The following is a 26,892-nucleotide window of genomic DNA, read 5'->3' on the forward strand; positions in this document are numbered from 1 at the left end:
TTGGGAGTTTATTCTTTAGTTGGGGAAATCAGACTTAATCTGTGTAAACCACCTGCCATATAGGTCTAAGAGAAACTGCCTATGTGTAAGATAGATGTGCCAGCAGATTGAGAAAGAGACAGTTCTCTACAGAGTATGAGTTCAGGTAGGGGATCTGAGTTCTAAGTCTAATTGTGTAAATCTTTGGCAAAGCCCTCCAGTTCTCTGGGATAATCTACCCATTACTGGAGAGGAAGGTCCTAGGGAAACTGCTTCAGTAGACATATGTCTGTAGTGTGGTTAGCATAGAAAAAAGGCAACATGTTGAATGTGTTCTTTGCAGAAAGAAAAGGGAATCCAGTCCAGGGGGGCTGTAAGATGGTCCGATGGGAATGGTAGCTGACTCCACATTTTCTTCACAGGCCTTACTTCTTGCCTGGCTTAGCTTTCACCTCTTGCTGGTGCGGGCTGGATTTCTCATCAAGTGTTCAGTGATTCGAAATCTTCTCAGAGAGGAATTTCATAGTTTCCATTTTTTATTTTTACTTTTTTGCAGAGGCAGCAGTAAAACAAAATCTTTCTTTCCTGGGCTAGATGGAACTGTCCTGGATGGGATGCAGTGTTAGGCACCTCCTCTGAGGTATTTGGTGTCTTGCCCAAGACCATGAAGTTTGAACCGAATGAAAGTTTCCATTCTTTCTCGCTCATATTTTAATCAAGAGATAGACTAACCAGATTTGACGCGAAGCAGAAACAACAGCGTAGAGCTGGGAGCTTGAAGAACAGACGCTGTCGTTTAAAGACACCAAAAATGCCCCATGTTGTATGTGGGGGGAGAAAACAACAATCTTTCTCATCAGTGCTACAGTGGTCAAAACAAAACACATTTAGGCCGAGATGGAAACTGTTGCCTTTCAAGGCTCCAAGAGAACAGACTCCTTGGGGAAAGAAGCTCCCTCCATAGTGAGAATAGCTCACAGTAAGGAGCACTTCACGGTTGGCAGAGCACGTTATTGAAACCCTGTGAGCCGGTGACTCTTAGATTCGTTTTTCAGATGAAGTCTGAGCCTTAGAGAAGGGATATGACTGGTCCAGGGTCACACAGCTGGGTCACGTCCAAGGCAGGATTCTTTACCCAGACCTTCTTGACTCTAAAGTCTGACACTTGTCATTGATATGTAAGACTTGCCTTGTCCAGGAGACAAGAACCTCCTAGGAATAAGCTTTCTAGTGCCCTCCTCTTCCTCCTTCTCTTTCCTCGTGTTTACATCATCTTTTTTTTTTTTTAACTGGATCATCATTTCCTTCTTCTGCCTTCAGAATGTCCAGCTTTGTAGAACCTCCGGAGATTGTGAAAAAGCTATCCTGGGTAGAAAACTATTGGCCCGATGATGCCTTACTGGCCAAGCCCAAAGTGACCAAGTATTGCCTGATTTGTGTGAAGGACAGTTACACTGACTTCCACATAGACTCTGGAGGGGCCTCAGCCTGGTACCATGTGCTCAAGGTAAGCCTTCCCGTCGATCGGCCAAAGTGCTCACTTCACCTGTAGGAAAGGACTAGAAGAGATGTGGTGAGATATGGTGAATGGTTGAATTGTATAGATATATAAAACAGGATCCCAAATAATGGAGCCATCAGCGTAGGAAGGCTTCCCAGAAGAGATGGGCCTCACTTTGGGTCTTGGGAAGTTGCTGTATGTGGCCTGGTGGAAGGGCGGAGGGGGCATCCTGGGAAGGACTGTTCTGAGTAGTCAGCACTGCTTGGAGGAGGGCCATTGTTGAATGTGAGGAGTGTAGGTGTCCAGTGGAAACTCACCTGGCTTGAGATGATTGAAGACTGTTCTTACCTTTAAGGACCGACTCAGATGCTAGCTTCTTTGTGAAACTGCCTGTGATATTTCTGGTCCTTCTATCACTTTGCACCAGTCTCCTTCACTGAAAGTGACTCTCCCTCCTCGGATTTCTCTCAGCCCTTTCCTGGGCCTCTCCTTTGCATGTGACATTTGTGGATTTGTCCTTTCCCCCATTAGACTGTAAATTTCTTGAGAGTGTGTTTGCCTTTGTGTTTATCTGCATAAAACCAGCCCTTAGCACAGAGCCTTGCACATAGTAGGCATTTAATAAAAAGCCTGTTTGATGTAACAGTTGATAGAATGCTGGATTTGGAGTCAGGAAGACCTGAATTCAAATCCTGTATCAGACACTGACAGTGTGACCCTGGGAGGTCACTTAACTGCCCCTAAGATCTAGTTTCTTCATCTGTAAAAATAGGGATGATAATAATAGCACCTGCCTCCCAGAGTAGTTGTGAGGATCAAATAAGATAACACGTTGGAAGTGCTTTGCAGTGTATAATCCAAGTTATAACAATCATAAAAATTATTATCATTAATCTACCTGCTCAGACTTCTGGGAACGCTACATGAAAAACAAGGAGGGAATTTTATTTTCTTTAAATTAAAAATCCAATATCAGGGGCATATGATACCCCAAATTGGATGGCTCAAGCTCTCATGTATGACTTTCACATGGTACATGTGGCTTCCTTCCCAGTTTTGCTAAGAGGGATTTCTTCAAGTCCAAGAACATTTGGAGTTTGATCCATCACATCCAGTAACGTGGAAAATGATCAGTTCTCCCTAACGATGCTCTTTCTTGTTCAGGGGGAAAAAATCTTTTATCTCATCAAACCAGCCTCGGCAAATCTGTCTCTGTACGAGCGCTGGCAATCGGCAGCCAATCACAGTGAGATGTTCTTTGCTGACCAAGTGGACAAATGCTATAAGTGTACAGTAAAGCAAGGCCAGACACTCTTCATTCCTTCAGGTACGTCTGCTGCTGGAGTGGAGCTGCTGGTTTGAAAAGGAAGGTTTTCTCTTGGCCTTCATCCTCTTCCTTTTCCTCCTCCCCCCTGCTTCCCCCACCCCCTACCATCTTGAAGATCCTCCAACACACACTCCTCCTTCCCCATCCCCATATCAGGCTGACACCACCCAACCCCCCAGTCTTGTGGTATTCCATGAAGCCTGCTCCACAGTCGCTCCCATGCTCTGTCCATGTCACCTGCATGCAGGATCCATGCTATATACAATCTCTCACCAGATGTGGATGCATTTGGACAGTATAGGCAAAAAGTCAAAGCTGGGGTGGCCCTGTGTCATGGGTTTTTGAGTAGGGAGAACAGCCATGGTTTCCAGGGGGAACTACAGTTCTCCATTTAAAAAAAAGCTCCTAAGACCCCTGCCCCTCTACTTCCATTTAATGCCAACCCAGTGTAACTCTCCCTGCCAACAGGTAACTGAGCCCTGCCTTCAGGGGTTAAGCTAAACCAAGCTATGGCTAGGAGGGCTGTGCCTACACCATATTAGAACAGCTGCTTAAACAGCTGTTGCTTTCCTCAAAGCCCCTGGTTGTTGTCACAAAAAATGTGCTCAACTGATTCACTACCTCTACCACCCCCAGCCAGTTATTTCTGTCCAGCCTGTACACAGCCTGAGGAAGGGCCCCAGAGCTACCTGTTCTGGGCTCTCCCCTCCCTGTGCATTCGCTGAGGGGTGGGGACAATGTAGTGGTGTGGAAAGCGTATCAGGGGTCAGAAGAAGGGGCCTCTAGCCTGCCTCTCTTATTAACTCACCGTGTGACCTGGACAGGTGACTTCCCCTCTCACCTCTAAAGTGGGGGTGGGGTGACGTTGGACAAGTTGCTCTCTGGGATTCCCATCTCTCCTTGGGTTTGGTCCTCTATACATGTTCCCCAAGGCAGGGCTGGTGTGGAGACAACCTGTTTAATCTTGGACTCCTCCATGCACCCAGTGCTTTCTCTCTGAGATGCACAATAGACCCCATAACCTAGGTACAGAGGGAGCTTGCAGACATGCCCCGTGATCAATAGCTGACAGTAGGGACTTGGAAGAGGAGGTGAGGGAGGTTTTTCTCTTGCCTAGGCCTGGAGAAAGGACTCTGTCTCTCCAGGCCTTGGCCTCACCCCACCTTGCTTCTTGGGGGGAAGCAGCTGAGTGTGTTTCTGGGAGACCCTCTGTCCTGCTGCCTCGGAGGGGAGAGGGCCTATGGACACCTGTGTTTCTTCCTCTCTTGTAGGTTGGATATATGCAACACTAACCCCTGTAGACTGCCTGGCATTTTCAGGACATTTCCTTCACAGCCTGAGTATTGAAATGCAGATGAGGTATTGTGCTTCATGTTTATTAATAATGTGCTGCCCCTCCTTCTCCTTTCTCCACTTCTCTCCTCCCCCAATGCCCTGTTTCTAACTCTCCCTGGAAACTGTTGCTATGCATTTTGAAAACTGTGGAGTTTGGTCACTCAGGGTTTTTCCCTTTTGCCACAGACTGAGCAGCAAGGCACGTGCCACTCTTGTTTGCTTGAAGTAATCCTGGGGTTTCCTCTTCACTCTGCTCCTCCTATGCCCCCCAAGGGAAAACCTGCTCTTAGGATTGTAGAGGTCTTAAGGGGACAGACAGTCCCTCCAGGGGACTATCTGGCTGACCCAGTAGGAAAGAAGGAAAGAAAGAAGGATGGAGGGAAGGAAGGAGGGAGGGAAGGAAGAAAGGAAGGAATGAAGGAAGGAAGGAAGGAAAGAAGGAAGAAAGGAAGGGAAGAAGGGAAACTGTCCTCCGAGGTTCCTGCTCAATTCTCAGAGGGGCCAGAAGACAGTCCCTTCCTTGACAGTTGGCATCAGTGTCTCATAACTCTGCCACTCCACATTTTGTCTGCCAGGCCAGCATGCATGCCCTCCGGAACCGATGGCCACCAAAGCAACTTAATCCCCAGCATTCATTACATGTTGTTTCAACACTGGACATGAGGTGCCAGCCCCGCCCACCAGAAATCAATCCTAAGCCTGAGCCGTGAAGCCATACAGCATTTGCATTTCTGTCTCCCGGCTGTTGTTTTAGCGTGGCCTGCCTGGCTCAGGCCTGACCTAGCTTTAGTCACTGACCTTGCCTGTGACTCATGACACTGAAGTACATTTTGCTTTGGATCGCAGAGCATACGAAGTGGAAAGGAGATTGAAAGTTGGCAGTCTGACCCAGTTTCCGAACTTTGAAACTGCCTGCTGGTATATGGGGAAGCATCTGCTAGAGACATTCAAAGGTAGAGAACCGCTCCTTGATTTGTTTGTGAAATTGGGCTCCTGATTGTTTGCAGGAGCTGGCTGAACCCTGGCGCTTCCCAGTTGGGCTTTGCAAAGTCCAGTCTTCCCAGCATCTTACTAGTTCTGCAGCTGGACAGAAGTAGTCATCATCATCTTCATCATCACTACGATGCTGATGATACATGACATTTCTTTGTTGCTTTTTACGTTCCAGGCACCTAAGCACTTTAGAGTTATTATTATCTCATATGGTCGTCAGACGACCCTGGGAGGGGAAGGTGCTGTTATGATCCCCATTTTACAGATGGGGAAACTGAGGCTGACAGAGGCTAACTGACTTCTTGCCCAGAATCACCCACCTAGTAAGTGTCTGAGGCTGAATCTAAACTCACATCTTCGTGATTCCTGGACCTGCAGTCTCTGTACTGAGCTGTCTCGCATTGTTTTCATAGGAGTTCTCAGAGTCAGGTGATCCAGGCTCTAGTTCCTCTCCATGACCCTCTTCAGACCTTTGTTGTCTCACCTGTAAAATAGGAATAATGATATTGTTTCGTTTTGTATCTACCTTACTGGAACAAATAATAAACTAGGTGGGGAAACACTGAGATTTGAGTTTAAAGTGCCATCTACGTAGGGGGAGGGATTTTCATTGAATTTGGAGGGAATACGTTAAGGAATTCTCTGACTTGGGTAACTTTTACACAGAATCTGCAGTCTAGATTTTCACTTATGGCACCTCCCAATGTTTACTTTTTTTTTTTTTAATGTTAAAAACATGTGAATTTCCCTGTTGCTAAGGTATTTCCGCTTCCTGAGGCTGGCTGGAATTGAGTGCCCCCTCAACCTCCCATTCAGGCCCAGCGTTACTCAGATAAAAGACTAGGTTTTTATACACAAATTCTCTTCTCAGTAAAAGCCCTTGTAGGAGGTGCACAACAGGACGATATGCAAGGAGTATGGAAGGACAAAAATGAGGGAGCATTTTGGTAGAACGCTGAGCCCCCCACTCACAACTGGACTACATTTTGAGATGTGTTGGTTGATGGGAATAATGCTAGGATCTTCTATAGAGACAGCATGGTGGACAGAGAGGCATCCAGTGATACTGCTCTAAAGCAGGCCTTCTCAGACTTTTTCCATTTGTGACTCCTTCCTTCATCTCAGCAGCTTGAGTGGCATGATGCCATGCCCAGTGCAGAGTGTGCATGCTTTGTGTTTAAAACCAAGGCTGCAGTGAAGTTGTGCGATGCGACATGGCAAGCTGCCAGAAACACCTTGGTTTTATCATACATTTGATTTGGAATTAATTTTTGGTCGTTGTGCATCCAGAAACTCTTACTCTTGCCAAATTTTTCACGACCCACAGTTTAAGAAGCTCTACTCTAGAGTAAGATGACCTGAGTCCTTGTCCTGGGGCTGCCCCCAACTCATTGTGACTTTGGGCATGCGGTTTTCCCTTCCTGCCCCTAAGTTTGCCTTTTCTATAAAAGGGGACATCACAGCTTTCTTTAACACTTGAACCCAGTAACAGAGGTAGAGCAAATCTCTTCTCCATTTTTCAGCTCAAGAACAGAAGGCCCTGCTACTTATCTGTCATCCCAGTGTGCCTCAAGGTCAAGTCAGGCACTATTTCTTTCCAGCCTCGATGAGAAACTTGCTTAGTGCCTCTGGCCTGGGGAGAGGGAACACATTTTAGATTTGAAAGGAAATGTAAAATAACATTATTTTGCAGTTAGGTTCTTCTTTGACCTCTTAAAAAACCTTTACCATCCCTAATTCTTCAAGATAGCTTTTGTCTGTGGTGTTTGGCTGGGCACTGTGCACACCCTGGCCCTGCCCTGCAGCTGCAGAATTCTGTCCCTGGCAAACACTCAGACCATGGACAGACAGTGACAGAGCCCAACAGCGGATAAATGAAGAAGAAAATAGAATTCATAGTATTTATGCCTACACTGGAAGAAGGCTGGGTTAGGTGGCAGTGGATAGAATGCCAGACCTGGAGTCAGGAAGACCTAAATTCAAACCCTGCCTCAGCCATTTACCAGCTGGCAAGTCATTTCACCTCTGTTTATTTAATTTCCTCATCTGTAAAACAGATAATAAAGCACCTATCTCTCTGGGTCTGGACGGACTGTGAGGATAAATTGAGATAATATTGTAAAGTGCTTTGCAATGCTTTTTTTTCCCCAAGCAAATATATGTGGAATTTAATATTTAAATAAAAATAGAAAGTGATTTCGTTTACAAAAGCATTTACATTATAATTACTTAAAATAACCAAGTCACTAGTTACCCTCTCCATTTGAAATATACCTTATATCTTGGTGAGCTGGGGTCAGGGCTGCCAGTAACACCAACATTCTCTCATACCTTCATTCTCTCTGGATCTGATGTCCTCATCCTCTCTCTGCCCTCCTGCCAAGCACTATGAATCCCTGGAGTCCAGTGAAGCAAAGTAAATGCTTTGAGAATCTTAAAGCATGTATAAATGTTGATATTGTTACGATTGGCATTATTATGTGGAAAGAGGTTGTGTGGTTTCAACAGTGAGATCTGGGGGAAGAAAACACCCTCCCTAAGCCTTTTAGTCCAGGAATGCTCCCTGAAGGAGGTGGAATTTTACTAACTGCTTCAATATTGAGAAACAAAGGATTTTGTAAGGTGGGAGGGCAGCGTGTGCCAGAGATCCTGAATGTACTGGGACCAGAGAAGTTGTGTGCCAGGTTTTCTCCTTTTTTCATGGTGAAAAGCCTGGGGTTGGGGCTAGGGGAAAAGTGCAGTAGGAAGTAGTGAGTGACTTGGTGCGCTGGAGCTGTTTCTACAGGAGCTAACTGAACAATTCCTTTCCTTAGGGTCACACAAATCTGGTAAGCAGCTGCCCCCCCATATAGTCCAAGGAGCTAAAATACTGAATGGTGCATTCAGGTCATGGACTAAAAAGCAGGTAAGGCAGCATCTTTGTTCCCATGGTGTGCAGGTGTGGGGGGAGCAGATAGGGAGATGGACCCAGTTGGGGGGACTTAGAGTGTTGAGCCTGGAGATGGGCATTCCCATCAGGGATGTATGCCCTGTGCCTTCAAGTGTCTTAAGACTTGTCATGTAGAAAGATTCCACTTATTCTGCCTGGGCCCAGTGGATAGAATTAGGAGGAATGGGGGGAGAGTTTCAGAGCAGATTTCTACTCATTGGAAAGGAGAAGTAGAATAGAGACTGGATTCCCTGTCACTAGAAGTATTCCAGCAGAGGCTGGATACCCATTATAGGGAATTTGGGCTTTTGGGGGCACTGGAAGATATTTTAACTTCTTTGGACAATATATGACTTTTGAGGTAATTGCAAATCTGGGGTTCTAATTCCTGAAGTGGTCTTAGGACTTGCAGGGGCAGTGTGGTGTAATGGACAGAGCACGGCATCTGTAGTCAGATGATTTGGGTTTATCTTATGGTTCTTTTTCTTACTGCCTAGTGTGACCATGGACAAGCCAATGTGGTAGAGCCTCAGTTTCCCTATCAGTTAAGTGAGAGAGTCAGACATCCCCTCCACAGCTAATCTTGTGATCGAATGACCTACTTTTTTCTCCATATAGCAAAATATCATTTGGCAGTGAGTCTGTCCAGGCAAATGTCTCTCAGGGAAACATTGTAACACTGTCACAGGGTGTTGGGAAATACCACATCATGGCCCAGCCCCACTTTGTAGAGTCCCTTACAATCACTCTTCCTAATCTCTAGGTCTGAGGTGCCGTGTGGCTCAGTGGAAAGAGCATCGGTCTTGATTCTGGGAGACCTCAATTCACATCCTATCGCAGATTCTTGCTCTGACAAGCTGCATGATCCAGGCCAAATTCCTTTTCTCTGAACCTCAGTTTCCTCATCTGCAGAATGGGGATAATAATACCTGTGTTACCTTTCTAGTTCTCCATAATCTTGTTCCTGCCTACTTTCCCACTTTTGCTAAGACAACACATCTCTCCATCTGGGCCTGAGAGGGAAGGCTTTTTTTCCAACCTGTGATTTCTGATTTCTCCCCCTGGACTCCCTGCCCTCTTTGCCCCACCCCCCTCAACTCTCTTGGAGGTATTTTCTCTTTTTCCTAAACTTTTCCTTGAACACCCTTTCTGGACTTCTTCTTTACCCATGTTTCATTCTGCCTTATGTCATCTATTGATTCAGCAACCATTTATTAGGGTATATACTTCATTGCTGGGCTAGGCCATGGAGGAAGGGAGAAAGTTGAGGTAAGGTCCTGTCCCTGCCCTCATGGCAGGATGGTCTAAACGGGGATAATGACCATGAGGTGGATGATACAGCAGTCATCATAATGAAAGTAAGAGCAGCTAGGATTTATAGAGTGACTTGCAGGTTTACAAAGTACTTTGCCATTCCTTTAAATCCTTAAATCCCTAAAATTCCATCTTCTGCAAGAAGCCTTTCCCAACAAGCCTCTTCGTTCTAGAGCCTTCCTTCCTCTTACTGTTTTCTTTTTATACTGTATATAGCTCGTTTGGACATATTTATTTGCATATTGTCTTCACCATTGGATTGTGAGTTCCTTGAAGGCAGAGACTGTCTTTTGCCTCTTTTTGTATCGCCAGTGCTTAGCAAAGTGCCTGGCATACAGTAAATGCCGAATAATTAGTAAACATACACTATCTCATTTAATCCTCACAACAACCCTGTGAGTTCGGTCCCTCTTTACTCATGAGGTAACTGAAACTGAGGGTCACACAGCAAGTGTCTGAAGCAGGCTCTGAACTGACTCCGTCCTCACTGGTCCAGGTAATTATCACACGACGTGAGATGCTCATCAGGAAGGTGAAAGGCCGTATGAGGCCAGAGCATGGACCCTTGTTGCTCACTTTTTCCCTTCATATACTGTGTGTGTGGTTTGGTACAGTGGAAAGACCTCTTTGTTTACAGAAGGCCTGGGTTCTAATCCTGGCTCAGCTCTTTACTGACTTTCTAATAAAGAGAAAGTTACTTAATCTCTTTAGGTCTCAGCACCTTCATCAAATGAGAGGGAGTTGATCTAGATGATCTATAAGATCCCTTCCTCCTGGAATTCTGTGATCTTCTTCTAGCCAGATTGGAATACTAGTTGTTCCCCAGTGTCATCCTGCTCTATCCAACTTCCATGCATTTAGTCAAACTATACACCATGCCAGGAACACACCTATACTCCTTTCTTAGATGGAACTCTATTTTGCCCCTCAAGTCTTCTGCCTTACATTATACTTATTTTTGCATATGTCAAATTTCATGCCCTCTCTCTCACCTCTATCCCCCCTCCCAGACTAGAAGCTCTTTGAGGGGAGGATTGCATCAGTTTACCTTTGTATTTGCAGTGCCCAACACAGTGTCTATGAGAATTCTTTCTGATGGAATTAAAGGGTAGTTTGATCATTGGGAAGGATATAAAGTGAATCTGTCTGGCAGAAGAGAACCAGGGGGGAAAAACAGACCTGAATTCTCTCACATTGTAAAATTTGATTTAGTTTATAAGTGCAGAGATATGCTATTCCAATAAAGGCACTTGGGGAGTAGCAGGGGTCTGGTGCTTTCTTAGTGGTCAGTTCTGCAGCTGGATCCAGGATAGGGGGTGAGAAGGAGGGGACATTGTGCATACAGAGCTACTGAACTAGTATGCATCACTAGAAGGATTCTTAGAGGATGCAGTGCCATCTTTCTGGGGGAAGGGGCAGCTTCTCTTGGGTTTAGTTTCACATTGCAATCTCTACTTTCCTAGAAGTCAGGTAATAATTATCAGTCAACCGTGGAGCATTGATTAAACACCTGCTGTTTGCCAGACACTGTGATGGACACAAATGTGAAAGTGGAATAGTCCTTGTTGTTAAGGAGCTGGGGTGGGGGCACTTGGGGGACACAGTTTCTGCCTGAGGCAGCATCTCCCCAGACTCAGGGGATGTATATCTGGAGTCTAGCTCCTGGCTAGCTTTCTCTACTTCTTTCACATCATGCACTTTGCTCTAGTCCAGCAGGTCTCCTGGTTTTTCCCTATTTACATACTAGCTCTGTGACCTTGAGCCAATTACTTAAACCTCTCTGGGCCCCAGTTTTCTTCTTTGTAAGATGGGAGGGTTGGTTTAAACCACAGGTAGGGAGCCTGTGGCCTTCTAAATCCTGAAGTGTGGCCTTTTGACTGAATCCAAATTGTACAGAACAAAAAATTGGGGTTCAGTCGAAAGGCCACACTTGAGGATTTAGAAGGCCACATGTGGCCTTAAGGCTGGAGGTTCCCCACTCCTAGTCTAGGAGGCCCTGGTCCTTTCCAGTCCTATGTCTTGGCATCCTGTGATAGTATGGCATTCTGTCTCCACACCCTTGAAGAGGCTCATTTCCACTCCTTACTTCAGTCTGTTGGAATCCCCATTTTCTCTAACCTGAAGCCTTCCTTACCTGACTCATTCACCCCTCAGTGTTCTTCCTAGATATGCAACAATACTGATTATTATGACTGCTGTTACCTAATAATATAATTAGCTTTTATTAATTAGAGGATAACACGAGGTAATATATGGTAAACAAGGATCAAGATTTGTGTTCTATATCGGTTCAGATAGAAATGGATCCCTGTGGGCTGCACATTGACTTAGAAAACCACCAATTAACAAATATCTCTGTTGTAGTTTTCATTTATTTTGTTAAACATCTTCCAGTTATGATTTAATCTGGTGCTGGCAGCAGTTGGAGGTTTTGTGGACCATTTGTGGCTTGGGCCAAGAATGAACACCTCTGTTCTAGAAGTCAGTCTTTGACTGGAAGAGAAAAGGGGTGCATTTGGGTTAACTTAGTCCTAGATGGCTTCAAGGAGGAGCCGGTCCTTAACTGAACCTTAAAAGATGAAGACTGGCATAGGAACAGGTGTGACTATGTTATGTGTAGGAGACAATGAGGAGATTGGTTTGGAGACTGGAATAAAAGGGTTTACGATGGGGGAAAGCTGGAGAGGGCTAGGCTCAGGAGGGCCTTGAGTGAGGGGCATTCAATCCCTTGACAAGTGAGGAGCCCCTGCAGGTTCTGAAGCTGGGGAAGAAGTGAGAGTGTTGTTTCTCATGTCACCCAAATGAGTCAGGAAGCTAGCAGGATATCCTGTCCCATTGTCCTGCCACACTTCACCAAGTAGCCCATTCATTTTCTAGGAAGTTAGTAAAATGTCAGCATATTAAAGTATTCTCAATAGTGGGCAGAGGGATGTTAGTCTTGGAAGATCAGTGCAGGGGGCGGAAAATGAAGCCAGATCCCCTTATTACTTTTAGGTTGAGGACAGAGCAAGAAAATAATCCTGTAATACCTTGTGTTTCAGGCCTTAGCAGAACATGAAGATGAACTTCCAGAACATTTCAAACCATCCCAGCTTATCAAAGACCTTGCCAAAGAGATACGACTCAGTGAGGTGTGTCCTCTCTCCCAACCTGGGGCAGGACCTGATGACTAGGAGGGATCCCACTCTGTGGGCTGAGGAGCAGCGAGAGAGGGATGCTCTGGAAAGCTGGCTCTGGGATCAGAATCTCCAGCGTCAGAAATGTCAGCAGGAGAGAGTTAGCCCTGGGTGCCCTGGGCTGGCTGCAGCAGTGACTGGAGGACATTCCTGACACATGATCCCCTTCTCCTTTAGGCCACAGGTGTCCTTACTCATCTCTAACCACTGCCTTCCTGGTGGTGGGGGCAAAGGAAGCTATATTTCCCTATTAAATAGTTTGGAGAAGGACTTAGGATGCTGAGTAGGAGGCTTGGGAGTCAGAGAACAAGGATCTCATCTGTTTCTACTTGTGTGATACTGGGCAAACCATCAACTTCCCTGGGCCTCAGCTTTCTTATCTGTAAAAATGAGAAGTCAGGAAGACTCATCCACCCGAGTTCAAATCTGACCTCAGACACTTACTACCTGTGTGACCCTGGGCAAGTCACTTAACCCTGTTTGTCTATTTCCTCTACTGTAAAATGAGTTGGGGTCAGAAATGGCACACCATTCCAGTATCTTTGCCAAGAAAACCCCAAATGAGGTCACAAAGACTCAGATATGACTGAAAATCAGCTGACCAACAATAAAAAATGAGAAGCTTGGATTAAATAGCCAATAGCTAACTCAATAGCCTGAGTTCCCTCCCAGGTCTAAATCTGTGATATTAGGAGCCTCAGTAGTTATCTGTGTACTTGGAGGCTTTGTCCAGATTTCTTATTTAATGCTCTTTCCCAGATCCAGGGGAGCCAGAAAGGGGCCTAGGAGATAGAGGAGGTTGTTATTAACTTATCAGTCTGCTTTCAGCCACCAAGACCTCTGTAACCTCCTTGGATTTTGGTGGCTTTCCCTATCCTATGAGACTCAAGTGTTAAGAGAAATCAGGCCAGTATAGAGAGCATCTGGGGTGGGGTAGGGGAGTGTTCGGTTATCATGTTCATTTGGAGATCATTGGAGTTCCTGACTGTGGCTGGCCCTGAGGCTGCTCTTGACCATTCCAACACAAACATCTAGCTCTTCTCAGTCTCATTTGATTCCGGAACCTCTGTGTATTCTGAGACCAACAGCCCTCTGCTCAGAGCAGTGAGCACCAATGTCCTCGGCACCACCATGGTCAGACAGGTAGGCCTAGTTGCTGAAGGGGAACCTAGCTCACAGGAGCCGTGGCCCAGCCTGTAAGAAGTGACTGAGTGATCAGAGTTAGGGCAGAACCTGTTATTCTTAGCCTGCTGGGAAGTGGTCAGGTGACAGGTGTGTTTCTAAGGAAACCTATTACCATCAGAGCTGTTTTCTGGCCTGAGCCATTACCACACTTGTTTGCTAAATCAGGCAGATCACCAAGGATTTCAGCTCCTATGTCCCTGGCTCTGGGTAGGCTTTCTGAAATGTATGACTCCATTCTGGCCACCATATTTTAGAATTCACATTGGCAGACTGGAGCATGTCGAGAAGGGGGAAAGTCAAGATGGCCATGGGTCTGGGCACCATTTCATATGTGGAAGTCTATGTAAATAGCATCTGCATCTTAAATTCTCAGCCAAAACCTGTCAAGGGTTGGAATAGCCCCTTTGTTATGCCTTCATTATCAGTAACTGCTACATCTTTTTGTGTTTTCTAATAAATCAGTCATGCTACAGTTGTAGTAGCTTAGTTATAGCAGATTCTCTACTCAAGGCATCAGGGTCCTTCTCTTCCTTCTTATTCCCTCTCCCTCCTTCCTTGTCTTTCTCTTCCTCTTGCTACCCCCTTCTTCATCCTTAATTCTCTCCCACACCTTTTTCCTCTCTCCCTTCCCCTTCCTTTTCCCCTTCCCCACCACCTCCCAAAAGAAAACCCTTACCAATATGGCAGTGGGGATGGACCTAAATTACCAAAAGGGAAGGACCAGAACAGACTCCATTTGCAAAGTGGAGATTCAGCTTCTCTGTATCTGAGAGTTGAATGTTTTTAGAAAGGTTGCTTTGGAAAGAGTTATTTTTGATTTCTAGTTTGAGAGGGGACCCAGTGGTCATCATTTCTTTCTTGTGACCTCCTTTGAGCTAAGTGTGTGATCTCATTGTGATGATCTCACTTGGATCTGTTAGGGCAGTGTAGAGTCTCTCTGAGGTAGATGATGGAGTGAGGAACGATACAGTGGTAGGAAATGTCTTCTTCTCTCTTCTTCCAGAACGCGTTGAAAGTCACTAAACCTGAAGTCAGTGCCAATGTCTCCCCCAAGGAAGTCTGCCCTATGGAGAAGGAGAAGGAGGAGCCCCCATCCCCTGTACAAGTCACGCCACCTCCTTCTCTGGTGGAAAAATCCTCTAAAAAAAAGACTCCCAAAACTATGAAACCACCCAAACCATCCAAGATCCCCAAACTCCCCAAACTCCCTAAACCACCGAAGCCTCCAAAGCCCCCGAAACCCCCTAAAACTCCAAAAATCAAGGAAGGAGGCAAGAAGAAAGGGAAGAAGTCAAAGGAGTCAGCTTCCCCCACCATCCCCAACTTGGACTTGCTAGAGGCCCACACGAAGGAGGCTCTGACCAAGATAGAAACGCCAAAGAAAAGCAAGGTAGGTGCTTCCTGGTGCCCTAGGCCTGCGGCACTCTTTTCTGCATCCCTGGTTTCTTGGTAAGGGTGGTATGGAGATTAGGGCTTGGAGCAGAATGAAGGTTTCTCTTCTTTACAAGGGGACTTTCATAGGATCAACGTCTACGTCTCAACCTTGGGGGTGTTTAACTTCTTAGCTGCTGCCATCACCTTTCCCAGGAGCCTCATCTAAAAGCAAAGTGAACACAGAAAGAGGCAGACATGGAATTAATTGGATCAGGAGATGCTTTGGGGTTTTTTGATTCTGTTTTCAAAAAGATTGTGTGTTACAGACACATCTGGGCACATGGCCATATTCCATGAAGGTCTTGAGTTCAGCCAGCCAACCAATCAATCAATAGACATTTATTAAGCACCTACTATGTGCTAAGCACTGGGGATATAAAAAGGGACAGTCCTTCTCTTCAAAAAGCGTACAGGTTAATGGAGGAGATAACAAATAAGCTATTACAGGATAAATAGAAAATAATTGAGAGGGGAAAAGCAGCAGAATTAAGAGTGGCTGGGGAAGGCTTCTTTTAGAAGGCAGGACTTTAGTTTGGGATGTAAAGGAAGCCAGGGAGGTCAGTAATCAGAATGGAGGAGGGAGAACATTAAAGGCATGAGGGACAGCGAAGGAGAGCTGAGAGACAAAGGGTCTTGTTCCTGGACCAGTCAGGGGACCGGTGTCACTGGATCAAAGAGTATGTGTTGGGGAGTAAAGTATAAGAAGGCTGGAAAGGTAGGAGGGGTCTAGGTTATGAAAGGGTCTGAGTGCCAAATAGCATTTTATATTTGATCCTGGAAGTGATAGGAAGTCACTGGAGTTTAGTGAGTAGGTAGGCCTGCATTTTAGGAAAATCACATTAGAGGCATTCTGAATGGAGAACGGACTGGAGTGGAGAGAGACTTGAAGCAGGCAGACCCACCAGCAGCTACTGCCATAGTCCAGGTGTGTGGGGATGAAGGTCTGTACCAGGGTCTGTACAGGGGTTCAGAGGAGAGAAGGGAGAGTATTTTGGCAACACAATGTATTTTGGGGGGGAAGGGAAGGAGAGATCTTGAGGAATCCAAGGAGGAACTGGGAGGATGGTGTTGCCCTCTTCAGGGAATGTAGGAGGTAGGAAGGGTTTAGGGAAAAAGACAATGAATTTCATTTTGGACATAACTGAGTTTAAGATGTCTACTAGACATTCAATTTGAGGTGTTTGAAAGACAGTTGGAGATTGAAGGTCAGCAGGGAGATTGGGGCAAAAAAAGTAGATTTAAGGATCATCAGCCCAGAGATGGTAATTAACTCCATGGGAGCTGATGAAATCACTAAGTGAAGTAGTATAGAGAGAAAAGAAAAGCGGGCCCAGGACAGAACCCTGAGGGACACCTACGGTTATAGGGGGTGAAGAGTGGTCACATAGGTAGAGGGTGGTATCCTGAAATCTAAGTCTTACAATTGGACTTAAATTGACTTCTACCCATTGATTCCCAGGGTTCTGTCCTCAGAGTAAGTATGACTCCATTTCTACATGAAAGCTCTTAAATGCTTGAAGATAATTCATACTCCCTGCTCTTCCCTTTCCCTCCACCTTCCCAATAGAGGAAAAGCCTATGAGTTGAGATTCTAGTAATTTGTTGTTTATGATGTCAGCCTTCTGCTTGGCCCCTGAGGGTAGAACCTAGGACCAGTGGATGGTAGTTGCAGAGATGATCTAGGTTTGATGTAAGGAAAAATTTCCTAGCAGTTAGAGCTGTTCAAAAATACACTAATCATGACTAGTACGGTACCCTGTGAAAAGGAGGTACCTGAAAGATGCTTATTGAACATGACAAAGTTAAGAAAAGCTTTTTAAAGTGTGAAAAATGTGAGGTGGAAGAGGATCAAAGATTTCACTGAAAAAGTGGCATCTGAACTGTTGGGCCTTGGAGGGAGGTGAGGATTTCAGGGATGGGAGTTTGGGGAGTTATGTTCAAGGTGGGGAGGCATCGAATGGTTTACTAGGATGTGCTGATTGTGTTGAGGGTAGAGAAAAGATAAATTGCTTTCTAAGCCAAAGCAGTGAACCAGTTTTTAAAAAATGAATGAATTTCAGGCATCGCGATGAGAGGTGATGACTGAAAATTGTATTTCATATATCTTTCACAGATCCTTGTCATTTGGCTAGGCTGTACGTATTTGCATATTCGCCTGCGTTGTCCTTTTCCTGTCTTAGATGATATGTGACTGTTTCCCCTGCCCCCCTTTTTATAGGTTTCAAAGAATGTTTTAAGTGTCCCCAGCAAGGAAGTCACTAGCAAGCAAAATGATGTGGAGAAGTTTGAAATCCGAGAACAGAATAAGACCAAAACAGAAGCCAAGTGGAAGTATAAGGTAAGGCTGGAGACATCAAGGTGTGGGGGGACAACTGGGTTTGAATCCTGACAGACATGCTGGGAGACTCCATGGGCATGTCCCCTAGCCCTTCTAAGCTTGTAAAATGAGGAGAACGACACCTATAGTCCTTGTCACACAGGACTGTTTGGAGGATCAAATGGCATGAGGCATATAAAACCCTGGATCAATGTTAACTCTTCTTGTAAGCTAGCAAAGGGGTAGGGGTGGGGTGGGGTGTTTCCCGAATCAAGGGTGCATTTGTTTCCTCTCTATCAGGCCCTCTCTGGCACCTCTGGAAAGGATTCTTGTTTTAATCCCTTCTGCTGTCAAAGGAAGACAGAAAGGATTTAGGCGACTTGGCTGTCAAGGAGGTAGAATGAACTGTGGCAGTCATGGGGAAACCATTGCCACTTCCTTAGAGATTGATGAGTCATACCTTTCCTTACATGCAGAAATCCCCGAAACCTTTTACCAGTGGTCGCTCAACCTACACTTAAACACTGCCTGGCAGAGAAGTGCTTCCTACAGCAACCCATTTCATTTCAGGATAACTCTCATGATTCTGAAATTCTTCCTTCTGTTGATTTAAAATTTGGTTCTGCATAACTTTGATTCTGGCCTGTGGGGCCAACAGGAGAAGCTTGGTCTTTTCCATCTTTTCAAGTACTGGAAGATGGTGATAGTGTTTTCTCAACCTAATTGATAGGATGGATCATAGCTCTACATCTGGAAGGAACCACAGGGGCCATCCATCTAGACCAACCTCCTCATTTTACAGATGGGGAAACTGAGGCCCAGAGGGGTTAAGTGACTTATCTGAGGTCTCACAAATTGTAAGCATGAGAAATGCTTACAACTCCACGACTCCACAACCATAGATCTTTCTACCATATGGCCCACCCTCCCTTCTCTTCTCCAGACCAAAGTTTAAAGTATGACTTTTCTACTTTCTAGCTGTGTGGCTGTATGTGAGACACTGAACCTTTCTGGTTCTCAGTTTCTTTATCTGAAGAATGAAGAGACTGATACCATTAATACACAAGGTTTTCTGACATTCAGTCAAGATAATTTTTGTAAAGTGCTTTGCATACTGTAAGTGTGATAGTTCTATTATTATATATCTTCCTTTTTAATGCCTTTTTACTAATTCCTCACAGGCATGGAAATATTACTAAGTGGGAGACACATAGTTCACTTCTGTTTGCTTATCTAGATAAGTGAGCCATTTCGTTCTTTGTGATGGAGACCATAGCACTCTACAGATGCCATGTTGTTTCCTAGGGATTATAGGCTTCACATGTTAAGAGTTGGACCTTCCTTATTCTGAATCTTCCCCTTTAGCTTTGGGACACCTCTCTGGTTCTGTGCTTTCCAGCTCTGACAGTCTATGATTATCAGTAGACAAGTGTGGTGCAGTAGGAAGAAACCTGCACTTGGAATCAGAGCCTGGACTCATATCCTGCCTCTGGAACATGCTGTCTCTGTGGCCTTGCCTACTGCTCAGGGATGCTGGGAGGCTCAAATAATAAGACCAAAAGCTACAAATGTAAGAAATTAACAAATGAAGTCTCACTTTTGAATGAAAAACATTCAGAGTCTGCATTGTTGAAATGCCATGGGCCCGACACAACCTAGAGTGGGCCTGAAAGAATTTAGGTCCCAGCCAGTGAGCATCTTCCTCCAAACCAAAAGTTCTGCCTATATCTGCCAAAGGACTTCTCCAGCATGCCTGTCAAAGGGTCATCCATGCCGTCTGGGGATTGTCTAATCCAATCCTTTTATCATTTTCTTTTTAATTTCTCCATTTTACATATCAAAAAACTGGGTCACAAAGCAAGGGCAGTGACTTATCTGTCATACAGCTCATGTCAGACAGGTCTTAGAAAAAGGAGTCCAAATTCTCAGTCCTATTCTTAACTCACCATCTCCTTCTCTTGGCTTCTCCTGACCACTTATCCCTCACTAGCCCCACCAGCTGGGAGAACGAAGCATGAAGACAAGGGACCACTGAGCCCTGGGCTTGGGAGGGGACATTAGACTGAGCTCACCTCCCCCACCTTTCCACACTGTTCTACTCGTTATAAAGCAATAGATCTGAGCTGAAATGCTGAACCGTTCGGCTTAAAGTCCCATGGGAATTTGTGCTTCCTTCCTTCTGATAGCTTCCCTCCAGCCTTCTCCATCACCTTATGACCTCACACCAACGCTTTTCTCAGTGCTTGGTTCATTATCAGAAACATATGCTCGTCAACCTTTCCCCAAGGCACAACTGAGCTCAGCTTAGATGAAGCCTGAGCCATCATGTTGGACCTGCACGTCTTTGATTTCTGCTTTCTTCTTCCTGCATCCTAGTGACTAAATGCTGGCTGTGCTATCAGATAAGTTCTTCCTCTTCAAGATCCCAGACTATAGATTTTAGTTGTTTTTAGAGTATTATCTTGAAGGTCCTCATTTCTTCACTGGTACAAATCCCCATGATGAGCCAGTATAGACATCTGGCAGCTCTCTTGCTGACCAGGTGTTGGATTGTTGATCCAAGTGGATGAATGAGATGTTGGGCCTAGGAAGCGCTTGTGAACATGTGTGTATCCAGTGGGACAGGTGTTTATGATATAGGGGGAAGGGGCAGGACAGAGCTGGCCAATGTGGCCTCCTTCCCAGAGCTAGAAAGTTTCTTGCAGATGCTGGTGACTTCCAAAGAAAGCCTAAGGCTTCCAGGGAACCACGCCCCCAAACGGTTAACGTTTATTGAGATGACTAATAGTAGTTTTACAGCTGTTTTGTTTATTTAATAATTTTGCGAGTTTTTTAATGCAAAAAAAGTTTTCCTTAAGATTAATTTCATTGAGAAAATTTATTTTTTGCATACATTAACTGGTTTTTTAAAAAATTCATTGATTTGATTTTAAGCCTTTAGTAGATCGTTTCTCTTTGTAGCTCCCATAGTACCATGCTCTACATATGTAGATGCTTAGTGGATGTTTGTGGAAATGAATGATATCAGTCAATTTGCAGATAGACCCATATCTGCGAAGAACTCAAGGCATGTAAACCTCAGCTAATTGAAAGAGTTCCTGATGACGTGGGATCATAATCGTTTGGCCGTTGCCCAGAAGATCTTTTTTTTTCTTTTATGTAATTAGAGAGAGGTTTTTTCAACAGAGGAAAAATTTGCTGTTTTAAATAGTTTAGATATTATCTATGCAGATTTCTTTTTTCTCTTTTAAAAAATTTTTATTGCTTTTCTTAAAAAAAGAAAATTCTCATTTTCCAAGGAAATCCTCTGCAAATCCCTTTGAAAGCAAAGCACGTTGGCAGACTGGCCATTTTGGGCAGCATTTGCCTCATTCCCTACTTCAGCCCACAGCTTTTATGCTAGCAGAGAGAAGCCTGTTTTCCAATCAGTCATCCGAGATCACGTTTGGCTAACGTGTCTGAAGCCCTGAGCCTTTCTTTTACGTTGTTACAGTCTCCCTGTACGCTCTCCTTCTGCTTCTACTTATTTCTCTCTATGTCAGTTCAAACAAGTCCCACCCATGTTTCTTCTGTTGACAGGTTTCACAGGTGGGGAAAGGGAAGTGGCCCTGGAGGGGGGTGGGGAGCATCCCCAGAGCCCCCAGAAGAAGTTTACAATTATGTTTCTGTTTATTTGTGGGTTTTCAAAAACCCTTCTTTTGTGTATCCTTGTAAATGTTTCTTTAAAAAAAATTTTTTTTCAGAATAGCAAACCTGATTCCTTATTGAAAATGGAAGAAGAACAGAAATTGGAAAAAACTCCTTTATCAGGAAATAAGGACAATAAGTTTATGTTTTCCTTCTCTAACAAGAAACTTCTAAGGTAGGTGCTGACATGGGTTAGTGACCTCCTCTGAGGCTTCATCATAGGGTCAGCGTATCCTTGGTTTCCCAGAGGCTGTGGCAGGGAACTGTAAGCTCTGGCCAATGTGACTGAGCTGGAAAGGATTCACGTGTGAACCCAGCAATTGTCTGAGGACCTACCTGTGGTTTTCAGGCCAGCCGACCCCCTCTGCAACTAGCTTATCTGCATAAGGTGGGTCACTAGGTGATGGATTTTTTTCACTGTTAACTCATTTAATTGTTTAGTAATGCATGGAAGTATTGGGAAGTTCATTGCTAGAGGGAGTATCTGCCCATATGGAATTACAGTTCTTGAGATACTGAAATAAAGAAACAGGAGGTTAGGTAAGGTTAGGGAGTAGGAATGGGCAGCAGTATATTAGTGGAGAGAAGACAACATTGGGATTCAGTAGACTGGGTTTTAAGCCTTGGTTTGGCCATTTAGTAGCTGGGCAAATTGCTTCTCCATCTTTTAAACGGGTATAATGGTACTTGAACTACCTAGCTCGTAGGGTTGTTATGAGAAAGTAACCTTAAGTGTATAAACCATAAGTGCTAGATGGTGTGTGGGTTATTACTGTACACGTAATATCTGCATACCCTTATTCTAGGCCTTCTCCTATAACGATGGCTAGGTCTTCAGCCATATTAGTAAATAAAAGTGGGAACTATGCTTGCCATTCAAAGCAAAGAATCTGTTTTACAATCTGTTTAAATATATTATATTTTTTAATTAGTCTTATTATTTTTAGTCAGTTTACACCCTACTCTAATTTAGCTATTATCATCATTCCCATTCTTTTCTTTTTTGATGGAGTGATGGAATGATCTGAGGACAAATCAGTAGCTGCTATTATTTTTTATATTTAGTATTCTATAGAGAATGATGAGGCAGCTAGGTGGCAAAGGGGATAGAGTGCTGACCTGGAGTTAGGAAGACCTGAGTTCAAATCCAGCCTCAGACACTACTAGCTGTGTGACCCTAGAGAAGTCACTTAACTCTGGTTGCTTCAGTTTCCTCATCTGTAAAAGATGTAGGAAAAGTAAGAAATGGCAAACCACTCCAGCATCCCTGCTAGGAAAACTGCAAATGGGGTCACGATGAGTCAGATACTACTGAACAGCAACGAGATGAGGTTGATTAATATTTTGATTGCTTTGGCTTGGACCTGTGACTTTCATTGGTGAGGTATAGAAACCAATCTGTAAGTTAGTTCCTGAGTGTTTTCCCTGGCATTCACAAGTAAAGAGACTTGCCCATACTGACGTGTGCTAGAGACAGGACTGGTCTCCAGCCCTTTCTGACTCCAACAAAGGCCCTCTCTCCCTGGTGGCACTAGTTCTTCTTGTTTTTGTTATATGATGCCCAAAACAGCTGCTGCCTTTTGTGCATTTCAGAGTAAGTGTTGAGGGTACTTGGAATATCTTTGACCAGAAGTTTATAAATCAGTCCAAAGGTCCTTTTACCTACTAAAAGTGAAATCTCCTCTTCTGTGACAAATGAAAAGTACACAGATAGATATGGATATATACAGAATAATTCACTCCTCTCACTCCCCTACTGTTTTTGAATAGTTGGTCACCACGGACAAGGCATGGAGCACTCCTGCCTGTTCTCGTTGTAGTTCAAAATAACCTTATTAGACATATTGAATAGAATTACTCAGATGGAAAATTTAGGGGAGTTATTTCCCAAAGCAGACCCATCTTGGGGTTTTGTTTGCCAAAAGCACTTAATGATAAAAACGTGTTGATTTGCTGCTGTTTGCATGCAGTGAGTCTTAGTGGTGCTGTCAACACCTGTCAGGGTTCACACAACAATTGTTTTATGGTCTGGCACTCTTGTAATGTGGTTCAAATCAAAGTGCCCTGGGACAGTTCTGGTGCCATACCAGTCAGCCGCATCAATGACAGAGGAAGTTTCCCCTGTCAGGGAAATGGTTCTTTCACATGGTAGACACATGTGTGCATCCATTCGTATAGAGTCTGGGCAAACATGGTCTGCATGCATATGAACATGTGTTGCTAGAGCCCAGTTACCAAGGATTACAACCAAATCTGGTATTATAGGTATTGAACTCCTCATGATCCAGCTTCTTTAAAGAACGAAATTCAGATTTCTTGGTTTACTATTTGGCATTTAAGCTAATCCCAGATTTTTCAGTCACTTGAGTCTTTCTTGCTTGATTTCTAGTATCTGAACACTTTAGAGAAGCAGCATAATTTAGTGGAACAAAACGTTGAATGAGGAGTTGGAAAGCCCTGAGGTCAAATCCTACTTAGCACATTAATGAAGTATGTTACCTTGGACAAGTAATTCAGCCTCTCTGACCCTCACTTTCATTATCTCAAAGGGTTGTTGTATATATACAATATACTGTATATAGAGGGCTTTGAAAGCCTCAGAATGCCTATAGATGTCAGCTCATATTTTTTAGACAAAGACAGAGTTGATCATTATTAAGCCCCTACTGTGTTCTAGGCAACCTACTAGGTGCTGGGGACACCAGAACAACACACTTACACCACCAGCAGAGGTTCCAGGTGGGACCAGGTCAAAATCCATACCCTCCTGTGATGAGTTCCAATAAAGTGTCTTGAAAATATAAAGTAATTCGTGGCATAAAATGTCATAATTAGTAACCTGCATGGATAGCATGCCCTTAGACTGTATCTTATCATCTTAGGTATTTTTATAGTATCAGTATATCTAATATCAGTGTTTTTTTTAAAAAATAGTATCAGTGTATCTGTTGTTAATAATAGTATCTAATTTCAAGAGCTGTCCCATTTCTATAGCCCTGTTTTATTTGGACTTCACATTATCCATTTTTCTTTTTTCTTTTCTTTTTCTTTTTGCTGTTCGGGAGTCAAAAAAATTTCCTGACAGTTCCTTGTATGGACCATGTACTGTGAGGGTTTTCAATGGGAACATATTCTTGAGAACGCAGAGGCATATAGAGAAGATTTGATGAGATTGAAAAGGAAACATTAATGTGGGCCTCATTGATAAGTGGGGGCTATGGAAACTCCAGGCGTTCTTTCAGAACATGCTAAATTATTTGGGACTAAACATAGCTCACGTTGATTTAATACTTTACAGTATTATTATAAAAGCTTGATTTTATATGAAAAGTTGATTTTAATAACTGCCCTATGAGGTGAAGGTTGTTATTATCAACATTTTATGGTTGAGGGAAACTGAGGCCATGAGAAGCCAAGTGCCTTGCTGAGGATCACATAGCTAATAAGTACCAGAAGTAGTATTAAAACTCTGATCTCCTTGACTTTGGCTTGAGTACTCTATGGTCTATGCTATCCTCCTCCTCTTGAGGGTTTGAAGTCCTTTAGAGGAGTCGAACAGTGTTGTTACTTGCTTGGGAGTGAGGAAGAGGCTTGTGGGAGTGGACAGCTCCATTTTTAAGGAGAAGTAGTTTTTTGAATGCATGAACCTGACTGATGATTACTAATCTTTGTTGAACTAGCTCCAAAGGTATTAAAACCCAGACGAGTCCCGGGGTGTTTGGATCCTTACAGAACTTCAAGGAAGACAAAACCAAACCAGTTCGGGATGAATATGAATACGTGTCTGATGATGGAGAACTCAAAATTGATGAATTTCCAATTAGACGAAAGAAAAATACAACAAAAAGAGATTTGTCTTGTAAGTCATGTTCTCTCTGTGCTTTGTTATGGCATCGACTTTAAACTCCTTGGTTGAGGAATTCCTCAAGCAGGCACCGGAAAACATTTCCAACCAGAGGCATGTGCTCAACTTGCTTTGTAGACCCAGTCAAGAGGTGCTTGATGTGTGAAAGATGCCATTTTCTTCAAGAAAAACTGATCATTCCAATTTCATTTTTTCTTTTAGTTTTGTCAGATAAGAAGGAAACCATCCAGCACACACCCGTGAAGAAACCAAAGGTTGAATCAGTATTATACAAGGTGAGTTGTACTTCTTCTCCTGTGTGTTATCTGTTCTGTGACATGGTTCATTGACATGTCTGTGTTCCAGCTAAGGCCATGCATGAATCATATGATGTTGAGAGGAGCTCCAGCATTTTGCTACGAAGCCAGAACACTAATGATGGACTGTTCTTCCCAGAAAGAGCTGTTCCAGTGCTAGATTGCCACCATTGGTAGGGCCTTAGCACTGTTTTGTTTTGTTTTGTGGCTCACTTCACCTATACTACTTCTCCTAACCTCCCTTATGTCTTTAGGAAGGCTACAGATTGGGGGTAAAGATACAGTCTGTGGCTAAGAAATAGAACAAAACCTTTTTCATCATGAACGGAACAAGTTGACCTAACCAGTCACCGACAGACTCAAAAACAAGTAAATGTTGGTTGGTTTTTAACCCAACCTTACATGTAGCCTCCTCCTGCTGAGGCTGTGACTTCACAAGCACACATGGGGCTTTAGGCAGATTGTGTCCAGTGTCAATACTGCTCTGCTACCTGCAGCATCATCTCAGTGGCTGTCTCTCTTCCAGGAAGCTTGCCCTGATCCATTCTGCTGGATGGAAATTGTCCCTCCCTCCTTGGGACTCTTGTATCTCTATTTTGCCCTTACTTAGTATATCCTCGTTTTTGTAATTCAGCTCCTCCTTCCATGACTTATTCTGGAGTGGAGGTGACCTTGAATTCTCAAAGGCCATGCTAGGTGAGGTAGTGGATAAAACTCTGGATTTAGAATCAGGAGAACCCAAGTTTAAATCCATCCTTGGACGAGCAATTGGGAAAATTGCTTAACCTCTCTCAAACTCAGTTTCCTTATCTGTAAAATTGGGATAATAATAGCACCTACCTCCCAGGGTTTTTAGGAAGATAAAATGAGTTAATATATGTAAAGCACTGTATGAAGGCTAGCAGTGATGACGATGATGGTGATGTTGATGTCAGTAAAGGCTGAGTTTTGTTTAGTCCTAAGAAACAGGAAAGGCTTTCCTGTATGGGCATGGCAATGAAGTACACATACACACATACATGTATGCATACATATAGATAGATGGATAGTTTGATTTGATGTCCAGACACAAAAGTGATAAATTCTTTCAGCCATTGTGACATTGAAGACCATCTGCTAAGTCAGGGAGAAATCTCAGTCTGCATTCTTTTATAGAAGGAGAATTCACACAAGGGGAATTGTAAATTGTGGATGTATTAAAATATTACTTGAGAGCACGTTGCTTCTATTTCCTACTGGACCACTGACTTGAGTGCATGTACCATGTCTTCCTAATCTAGATAGCTAGGTGGTACATTGGATAGAGCCCTGGGCCTAGACATAGGAAGCACTAACTTCATATCCTCTTAGACACTCACTAGCCCCTGGGCAAGTCACTTACGTGCTGTCTGCCTCAGTTTCCTCATGTGAAAAATGAGGATGATAGTAGCACCTACATCCCAAGGTTGTATGGGGGAGGGGGATAAAATAATAGTGTTTGTCATATTTGTGGTAGTGCTTTGTAATATTTGCAAAGAGTCTTGTAAGCCTCAATGTGCTATATAAATGCTAAGT

General features: G+C 43.9%; 1 protein-coding gene across 1 annotated transcript in view; it reads left to right on the plus strand.

Moving 5' to 3' along the window:
* PHF2 (PHD finger protein 2) overlaps positions 1–26,892 on the plus strand; it is a 198,340-nt gene that overhangs the window by 147,753 nt on the left and 23,695 nt on the right. The window contains exons 6-16 of the mRNA XM_072598229.1: positions 1,300–1,486; positions 2,645–2,807; positions 4,079–4,166; positions 4,989–5,095; positions 7,949–8,040; positions 12,420–12,509; positions 14,743–15,129; positions 17,392–17,511; positions 21,234–21,352; positions 24,858–25,036; positions 25,244–25,317. Coding sequence (XP_072454330.1) covers positions 1,300–1,486; positions 2,645–2,807; positions 4,079–4,166; positions 4,989–5,095; positions 7,949–8,040; positions 12,420–12,509; positions 14,743–15,129; positions 17,392–17,511; positions 21,234–21,352; positions 24,858–25,036; positions 25,244–25,317 — 1,606 coding nt within the window. The remainder of the gene's footprint in view (positions 1–1,299; positions 1,487–2,644; positions 2,808–4,078; positions 4,167–4,988; positions 5,096–7,948; positions 8,041–12,419; positions 12,510–14,742; positions 15,130–17,391; positions 17,512–21,233; positions 21,353–24,857; positions 25,037–25,243; positions 25,318–26,892) is intronic.

The sequence above is a fragment of the Notamacropus eugenii genome, chromosome 3, assembly GCF_028372415.1.
Source record: "Notamacropus eugenii isolate mMacEug1 chromosome 3, mMacEug1.pri_v2, whole genome shotgun sequence".
Classification (NCBI taxonomy): Eukaryota; Metazoa; Chordata; class Mammalia; order Diprotodontia; family Macropodidae; genus Notamacropus; species Notamacropus eugenii.